The 9,716-nt window shown below is 35.6% G+C and overlaps 1 protein-coding gene across 1 annotated transcript; it reads right to left on the minus strand.

Moving 5' to 3' along the window:
• Positions 1-641: 641 nt before the first annotated feature.
• On the minus strand, positions 642-1,896 carry LOC107865333. Its single transcript, XM_016711617.2, has 4 exons — positions 1,640-1,896; positions 1,328-1,454; positions 1,043-1,135; positions 642-794 (listed from the first exon to the last, which is right to left on the minus strand). The coding sequence occupies exons 1-4, from the start codon at positions 1,894-1,896 to the stop codon at positions 642-644; spliced, it is 630 nt and encodes a 209-aa protein (XP_016567103.1).
• Positions 1,897-9,716: the final 7,820 nt, after the last annotated feature.

Raw genomic sequence — 9,716 nt, forward strand, 5'->3', positions numbered from 1 at the left:
GTCCAGCTTCCTAGACCAATCTTTCAGGCTAGCATTTACAGTCTTGGCAAGGATATCTTTGATTTCCTGATTAGAGATCTCTATCTGCCCACTGGTCTAAGGGTGGTATGGATTCGCCACCTTATGTTGTTTGACTCCATATTTTGCCAAGGCAGCTTTGAATATCTTGTTGTAAAAGTGTGATCCTCTATCACTTATGATGGTACGTGATACCCTAAGCGAGAGAAAATATTTCTCCTTAAAAATGCAACAACCTTCTTTCCTTCATTATCCTCCAGAGCCACATCCTCAATCCATTGTGACACGTAGTTAATAGCAAGTAGTATGTACTTCATCCCAAATGAGCTCACAAAAGGCCCATAAAGTCAATTCCCCAGACATCGAATAGTTCTGCCTCCAACATCTTAGATATTGGCATCTCATGGAACTTTGAGATAGACCATTTCCTTTGACATTGTTCATATCTCTTTATGAAATAATAAGCATCCTTGAAAAAAGTGGGCAATAGTAGCCGCTTTGAAGCACTTTTCTAGTAGTACGATCACCAATATTATAACCTCCAACTGGGGAAGCATGAGTTGCTCGGAAGCACTTTCCTGGTAGTACGATCACCTACATGATGACCTCCAACTGGGGAACCATTAGTTGCTTCTACTTTGAAGCACTTTCTCATCCAAAAAGGAATCATCAATTTCTAGCTCACCTTCTACTGCCTGTTTGCCTTCGAGTCTGGATAGGTGATTAGCCACTTGATTCTCATATCCCTTGTAATCCTTAACCTCGATGTCTAATTCCTGAAGTAGAAATAACCACCGGATCAACCTTGGTTTAGCATCCTTGTTCAATATTAGGTACCTCAAAGAAGTATGGTCAGTGTGTACCATTACGTTGGTACCAATAAAATATGCTCAAAACTTCTCAAAAGCATACACCACTCCTAGAAGTTCCTACTCTATAACGGTGTATTTTTCGGAGCTCCATTCAATGCTTTACTGGCATAATAAACTAGATGAAATAATTTTTCCTTCATTTTACCCAGTACAGCTCCAAGGGTAACACCACCTGCATCCCATATTATCTCAAACGGTTTTGACAAATCTGGTTCAACAATGATAGGGGCCTCAACCAGCTTCCTCTTAAGTCATTTGAATGCTTTAATGCATTCAGCATCAAAGAATAACTTTGTTTCCTTCTCCAAAAGTTTGCAAAGTGGATTTGCAATTTTACAGAAGTTTCTTATAAACCTTCGGTAAAAGCCAGCATGCCCAAGGAAACTTTGCACCCCTTTTACTTAGATGGGAGGTGGTAACTTCTCAATAACCTTTACCTTGGATTCATCAAACTCTATCCCTTTTGCTAAAATTTTGTGCTCGAGAACAATGCCCTTCTTTACTATGAAGGGGCATTTCTCCCAATTAAGGACAAAATTGAATTCCACACACCTCTGTAAAGCCCTACTCAAGTTTGCCAGACACAGCACAAATCTCCAACCATAGAAAAATTATCCATCAACACCTCCAAGCTGTCCTCAACAATATATTTGAAATTTTACATCATTCACCATTAGAAGGTGGCGGGTGCATTACATAACCCAAATGGCATCCACTTGAAAGAAAAAGTTCCATAAGGGCATGCGAACGTTATCTTCTCCTGATCTTCAGGAGCAATACATATCTGATTATCTTTAGAATATCCATCCAATAAATAATACCACCCCCTTCCTGCCAACCGATCTAGCATTTGATCCATGAAGGGCATTGGGAAAGCATCCTTTAAATTCCACGACTTGATTTTATAGTAGTCCATGCAAATTCTCAAACAAGTAACAGGCTTAAGAGAAATCAACTCATAGTCATGCCTCCTTTCTTGGGCATAGATTGAAGCAGACTTACCCATTTACTATCAAAAATAGGATAAACCACTCCCGCGTTTACCTATTTACTATCGAAAATAGGATAAGCCACTCTTGCGTCCAGCCACTTAATAATTTCCTTCTTAACCTCCTCTTGCATTAGTGGGTTAAGTCAGTGTTACTGCTGGATGGTTGGAGTATAATCATCCTCAAGCTATATCTTATAAGTGCAGATACCAGGGAGAATGCCAATAATATCAGCAATAGTCCAGCCTATTGCTCTTTTCTTCCTATAAAGCACCGAAATCAGTGCTTCCAGCTAATGCTCACTCAAATCAGCAGCAATAATAATGGGTAGCATATTTCCATTGCACAAAAATATGAACCATAAATTCCTAGATAGCTCTTTCAGTTCGAACAGTAGCGGCTCTTCAATGGATGGCTTAGCCAGTGGTGTTGATCGATTCTTCAGGTCAAGATCTAGCTTTTTAGATTCATAAGAGTATGACCCTAGTCCTGTCAAAGAACAAATAGTCTCTTCAAACTCTTCAATGCCTTCTTGATCAAAATTAATTAGTACTGCATCTAAGGGCTAGATAATATACATTAACAAATGAGAACACAATCATTTCTTTCTGCTATTTCATTGATTGGCATACATCAAATCACACCACTTTATCATTCAGCCTAAATAAGAGCTTATTAGCTCACAAATAAATCCGCATACTTTTGATTGTGAGGAAACGTTGACCTAAGATAATGGGCACCTCAAAGTCCACTTTGCAATCCAAAATGATGAAATCTGTAGGAAATGTAAAGCTAGCAACCTTCACTAGCACATCATACAAAATACTAACAGGTCATTTTACCGACCTATCCACCATTACAAGTCACATGTTGGTGGGTGTGGGGTATCCCAACCCAACTTTTTATAAACAACTAGCGGTATCAGATTGATGCTAGCCCCCAAGTCCCATAAAGCTTTTGAAAAGTCAAGAGTCCCAATAGTGCATGGGATAGTAAATGCTCCCAGGTTTGCCTTTTTCTGCACAAGAGACCTTGTGAAAATAGCACCACAATGATAGATATTGTCCATCAGATCAAAACTAACTGGACGCTTCTTCGTAACAAGATATTTCATGAATTTTACGTACTCGAGAATTTGCTCTAATGCCTCTACTAATGGCAGATTAATAGTCAAATGCTTAAACATGGTCATGAATTTGCCAAAATATGTGTCGTCGGCCTTCTTCTTTAACCGATGGGGAAATATACGTGGTGGTTTTGGAAGAGAGGTAACCACCACTTCCGCCTCTTTTCACTTATTCTTCTTTAACTCATCAACCTGGTGACTGTTGGATGGTGAATCATTAATAAACTCATCTAATTTCCCAGACTCCACAGGATGATCAATCTCTTCTTCTTCAATATTATTTACTAATATGTCAACCACACATTTACCTATAGTAGTTCTTACCAATACGTTACCACTAGTAGTGACTGCCATAAATGAACCATCCTTCTTTAGGTTCTACACTGTGTGACTTGGGAGGGTGCCAAATTTTCTCTAATTGAATGTAGCAGAAAGTAGGTTCATTTGTTGGTCCATCTATTTTATGGAAGTAGTGTAAGATTTAACAAGCTGAATTATTAAGAATAACTCATTTTTCATCTTAGTCACCCCGGTACTTGTTGCTTCTACTCCCTTCAATAGCTTGTCCGTCATGTCTTCCATAGACATCTTCCTCAAACTAGTTGTAGTAACTTTATAATTTCCAGGAGGGACATACAACCAACTCATGTCACCATTACTCTTCTAATTGCCTTGATCACAGTCCTTATATCCAAATTTATCATAGTAGTTTCAACCTTAGTTTCCTTAGCCACTGTCTCAAAAACCCTTTGATTGTTCAAGTAATTTCCTTTCTCCTCAGAATCAGAGCTAGCCTTCACTGTGATGCTACAGTTTTATCCTTCTCTATCTTTTCTGATAATAAATACTTGGTGAGAAGCTCCATCTGTGATTTTATGTGAGCCATGTCTTGGTCACACTCTTATTTTCTTCACCTTTATTCTGTAGTTCTGCCCAAAGATACAGGGGAGCTTGCTATCTTAGAATCCCTGGTATGTCAAGCTCTACTTTGTTTTGTCATATGGCCAAGCATGTCAGCTTCCTCAGGGAAGGTGTTGTCCATGAATGACCTAACTATTACATTGTCTACCACAGGCGTAGTCACAGAGTTCAAGGCCTGATATAATATCTCCATTAAGTGGACATTGGTCATCTGATAATTTAGGCATTGTATAAGATTCTTCTTGAATCTCTCCCAAGTCATATGGAGAGCTTCAGTTTGAAGCTGTTTGAAATTGCTTATTTCATCTCTCAAATGTGCCCTCTTTGAAGACAGAAAGAATCTTTCTAGGAAATCATCTTTCAATTGCCTAAAATTAGTGATAGGGTCAGGAGTTAGCCCATTCAATCATAAATTTGCCTCTCTAGGTAGAGATAACAAAAATAGCTACAACCAAATAGCATTTTGTCCAACCCCTGGGTTGTCAAATGACTTGCATATTGAGATAAAATTAACCAAATACATATTCGGGTCGTTATTCAAAATTTCACCAAATAATCCTTTGAGATGGAATAGCTAGATCATAATTCTTTTAATACTAAACTTGGCTCTGGGTGCTAAGGGCAGAGGAATAATATCCCTGGCTCTATCCAAGTCATCATCATCATTCTTAAGATTAAATTAGAAAACTTAAGGTTCTGGTCTTGCCGCGATTTCTATTGATATTCCTATTTGCTGGTGCTGGCAAATTATCTTCACGCCTTAGATTGACAGGATCTAATAAATCATCATCATCCAGTTCCTCATCATCTGAGTTTTATGGATGGCCTGCAATATCTGCATTCTACTATTTAACTTGTGCAGTTGCCAAGGCGGCTAGTCTAGCTGTTTTCTACTGAGTAGAGACTATTTCTTAGTCTTGTTGACCATCCATTCTACAAATAAGTTGAGGTTTCAGATGAATAGGTAATAAAGGTTCACCTGATCTCTGAGTACTTGGTATACAAGATGACCACCCTGCACAAAATAAAAACAACAAATAAAGAGTAAAATTTTTTGGGAAACTTTGACCAAAGGTCAAGTAATAAACACAAACTTAATTGAGAATCATATTCCCCAAACACGGTGCAAAAATTTGATAAGACCAAATTATACCTCTTTTATGAGTGAGTATATGGTCGTTGTCAAATATATAACCCAACAAGGTTATGTGTTGAATCCCATAGGGAATACCGAGTTTACTAACTATTGTGAATATTATTAAACTGTTGATCTATGGTTCCTGAGTAGAAGGGAGTTTTAGAGTGTTAGCATTGTTCTTTTTTTTTGTTTCACACAAAATTCCAACTACTGAGTGTTAATGTAGATTCAATTTCAATGAGAATGAATTAACTAGAGTTATGCTCACCAAGATGTTCAAATAATTAATGTTGTGATTTTGTGTTCGGATTCTAACTTATGTATTCAATTGCAAGAATTATTGAATTCTAAGAATTACCCACATGTTTCTCTACCTAATGAGTATTTCACTCTTTACTTCTATTGAACTTAAAGGATTCATGCATTATTCAATAACACTTTTATGAGGGTTGGTCTTGTTAAGGAATCAACCCATTAACCTAAAGGGTAAACCTATGAAGTTCATGTGAATCACTTCGTTTCCCAACATCCACTTTATTATCAGACAAGTGGAGTTCATGGGCTTACTCCTCAAGTTTGCAACCAAGAGATGTCATTATAATGAAGAAATATTCATGGAATTTTGATAGATGTTAGAAATCAAACCCATTCATAGATACCATAGTCTAGTTTGGGTTAAAAGTTTCCTGAAATGGATTTTGGGGATTAATGTTGGCCTCTTCGGCTTATCTTTGGCTAAGACTTGTGTTAGCCTTGTATAATCACTTTCAAATGATAAACCCTTGCAAAAGTTTGGTTGGGGACTTGAGGATATTAAATATAATTATTGAGTATGTTAGTTGGATATTGAAGAATTGATGTTAATTACAAGTATTGCTAATGATATTACTTATATATACATGATTATTGATATGGCTTATGAATTTACTTAATAACATAGCTTATGAACATGCTTAAAGATATGGATATTGACGTTATTAATAATTAATAGCTCATCGATATGATATGGCTCATTAATATGATTAATAACCTATAGATATAATTAATAGGTTATGGATACAATTATTGAAATCACTTATTATCATAATTATTGACATGCCTCATGGGAATAGTTAATGGCATGACTTAACAAATGTGATACTGGTATACTTTATTGGGTTAGTTTATTAGTATGACTTATTTATATGGTTTCTTGATATGGTTTATAAATATGAATTCTGAATCATGTTCGATAGTTGATAATAATCTTGATAATATGAGTTCTGGTTTGAGTCTGGCATTAGGGGTATGAAAAAGATCATATGGTTTGTATGGAACCTTGGTTATAGCATGGTAATTTGGTAATTTACGGCTACTTAGTTACTTAGTTTCCTTGATTGTACGCTCAAGGCTTATTAGGGCTTGCATTGGGTTATTTACTTTTTGCACTTGTTGGCCTATTAAGTCAATTCTTTTATTAGTTATAATGGCATAGTAATTATGTTATTATCTCATATACATTAGTTTAACTATGTAAAATGGTTTTGGAGCTTATTTCAATATTTGCCCATTTTACCTTGACTTAGTATATTCTATCTTGTATCTGGTCGTAATTGTACCATGATCAAGCTCGGTCGGCTGATGATGCCTATTCATTTCCCATGGTTTTTGTACTCATACTATACTTTTACATCTTTATGGTACAAATTCGAGTACTAGTTGTTCCCACTGATTAAACATTCATGTTGGGTTTATTTTAGAGCTAGGGTGAGCTCTTGTGGTCAGAGTTTCCCTTTTTCCTTCTATAAATCTATGCCTTGTTGTTCTTCTTCAAGACAAATTATATTTTACATAATCAATACTCATAGTTTATTTGTAGTAGTTCTTGTACTGTTATTACTGAGTCTTGGGATGGTTGTCGATTTTCTATCTATCGTTTAAACCTTTATGATTGTATTATTACTATTTAAGTCTTTAATTATTAACTTCTCTCTTTTAGATCATTTTCCACTAATTTATCCCATTGCATCTTGCTCTGGGCTATGGTTAAGCTTACCCACTTGCTGGATGGAGTAGGTGTCATCATGAATCATAAATTGGGTCATAAATATTATAATACTTACTTGAAAACCTTTAAAGATTAAGAACGATCATGGCATTTGACCACTATATATCTATAAAATATATGTTCTATTGTAGAGGTTTTTTTTCTGTATGAGTACAATCAAATGATGGATTCTACGATCTTGCATCTTGGTAAGATTGTGGATGCTCAATCATTGAACCAACACTTGGAAATCAGTTCTCTATTCTGCATGCAGAAGATATAACCCACGATCATTGGAACTTCCTTAGATCGTGCAATTCTTTTGAGGGTTCTATTATTGTTTTACTTCACGATCATTGGAACTTCCTTAGATTATGCAATTCTTTTGAGGGTTCTACTATTGTTTTACTTCCTTGGTTTCCTTTCTGCATTGTCCCTACACAAGCACACATGTTACCCTATAACTAAAATAAGTACAAATCCTTGGGTTCCCTTCTAAGCAACACTTTATATAACGTCATGGCATAATATGGCTAGTTTGATTACTCAAACTTCACAAAACTAGCCCATGGTTACGTCTATTGAAGAGCCTGATAAAAGATCACGGCATGACATGGGTGTGATTGATTACTTAACCACCATTGAGTTCTAATTCACATACCACCTTAAAACCATCAACATCATGGATGTAGTGTTTCACCCATTCTCCGTTCACTTTAAACTTACGATAATTAATATTTTGTAGTACAATTGCATTATAGAAAAAAGCTATCACCATAATGTATGGTCCTCTCAATTTTGACCTTAACTTGCCAGGAAACAACCTTCCACTTAAATAAAATATATAAAACTATGTCATCAATGAAGAATTCTCTTTTATCAAACTTATGATCATGATAGAATTTCATCTTCTCTTTATATTAGGTTGAACTTTCATAGTCATGGAGATGGAATTCATCCATCTTATTCAACTATTATAGTCTCATCTTAGTTGCATTAGTCTAATAAAATTTAGTCGAGTTAGTTCCCACCATGCCCTATGCTTAAGTTCAACATGGCAATGGCACACCTTTCCCAATAAAAGATAATATGGGAAAGCACCAATAGTGTCTTAAATACTTTTTGATAGGCCCACAATGCATTATCTAATGATCTAGCTTAGTCTGTCCTATTATCATTTGTAGTCTTCCCCAAAATGGAATTGATCTTATGACTTCAGATCTAAACTTACCCGCTTGTTAGAGGATTTTAATGTACTGACTTTATTTTTTGTGATTTATGTAAAATATTTTTTTCTATGTGATTTGACAATTTTACCCCACCCCGTCATTTCATTATGATAAGTCTAGGGTGTGGGTATGATTAGCACAATACCAAATGCATTTCACAAAGGTTTATGTGAGATTTTAGTTTTTGTTGGTTAAATTCTTATTAGATGACTTTGGTCGACATCTTTTTATTTATGTGTCAAACAGCCAATTAGACTGCTCTATCAGATTTGGAATGTCAATTTTAGGTTGGTAACATGGTTTGTTTGGTTATATGATTGTTATATCTTATTCAACCCTTTGTTCAAAAAAATTACAAATTAGGTTTTGAAACACCCTAGGTTTTGATCAATACAAATTTCCTGGGTTTTGAGCTTACTAGACATAATATGACTAGAGGGTACTAGTCGTATGTTTATGTATAGTTTAGGGGTCATCACACGAATCATAAACAATACGTGTTGGATGGGTAATGTCAAAGGTATGACTACACCATAAGGTTCATATGATGGGGAGCGAGTCGTATAATCAACTATTATGAAGTCCTATGTCTTAACCTAGGTGACTCCATTCTTCCTAGGATATGATGTATGAGTACCAATCATATGATTGGATATGAGTTTGAATTTTGAGTGGTGTTTATGTTAGTGTGGGGGTCGCTATTATTCTTGAGGTAAAAGTGGTGGGTACCAATCATACACTATAGTATGGTTGTGGAGTGGTGTTCGTACCCTTCTGTAAAGATTTTATATAGTTTAAGTTGGAGGTAATCTTTACATTTTCCTTCTTAACCACATAAGGCCCCACTACTTGTATCATTATTGGGACATCATTTTTCCGAATATTGTAATCTTGAACACTTAGAAACTCTCTCAAATTCTCTCAAAGGATCTTGGGTTATAGAAGGCTAGGGTTTCATAAATAGAATCAATTTAGGGCTTACAAAGATGGTTTCTCTCCATCTTCTTCATAAACCAAGCCATGCTACTCTTCCCTTATAAAATGCCTATGAGAATGATTTAACTATATTCACTACAGGAAAATACCCCTGTGGCAACAAACTTTTTGGCGACGGTTAAAAAAGTGTTGCAATAGGTGGTCTATTGAACCGGTTTCAAGAGTTTCCAAAAAGAATTGTTCTATTAGTTATAATTTAACACTCTAATCATCGTTTTTCACATTATGCATTGCAAAAGATAATTAAATAAGCTATAGCAATAGTTATTTTTTTCCCTCCATTTTCACGGGAAATTTTATTAAGTCCGCCAGAAAAAATATTTTAACAAATATTTCAATACTTAAACCGCTAATAGTGTTCTTCAGAAAACCCTCCACTCCTAAATCTCTAAATTTCAAAA

Source organism: Capsicum annuum, chromosome 3 (genome assembly GCF_002878395.1).
Source record: "Capsicum annuum cultivar UCD-10X-F1 chromosome 3, UCD10Xv1.1, whole genome shotgun sequence".
Classification (NCBI taxonomy): Eukaryota; Viridiplantae; Streptophyta; class Magnoliopsida; order Solanales; family Solanaceae; genus Capsicum; species Capsicum annuum.

Coding starts and splice junctions, on each gene's coding strand:
- LOC107865333 (XM_016711617.2), bottom strand. CDS start 1,896: ATGGGTAAGTCTGCTTCAATCTATGCCCAAGAAAGGAGGCATGACTAT. Junction 1,455..1,639: donor GAAGATCAGGAGAAGATAAC/GTTCGCATGCCC, acceptor AAACTTGAGTAG/GGCTTTACAGAGGTGTGTGG. Junction 1,136..1,327: donor TAGAGTTTGATGAATCCAAG/GTAAAGGTTATT, acceptor AAATGACTTAAG/AGGAAGCTGGTTGAGGCCCC.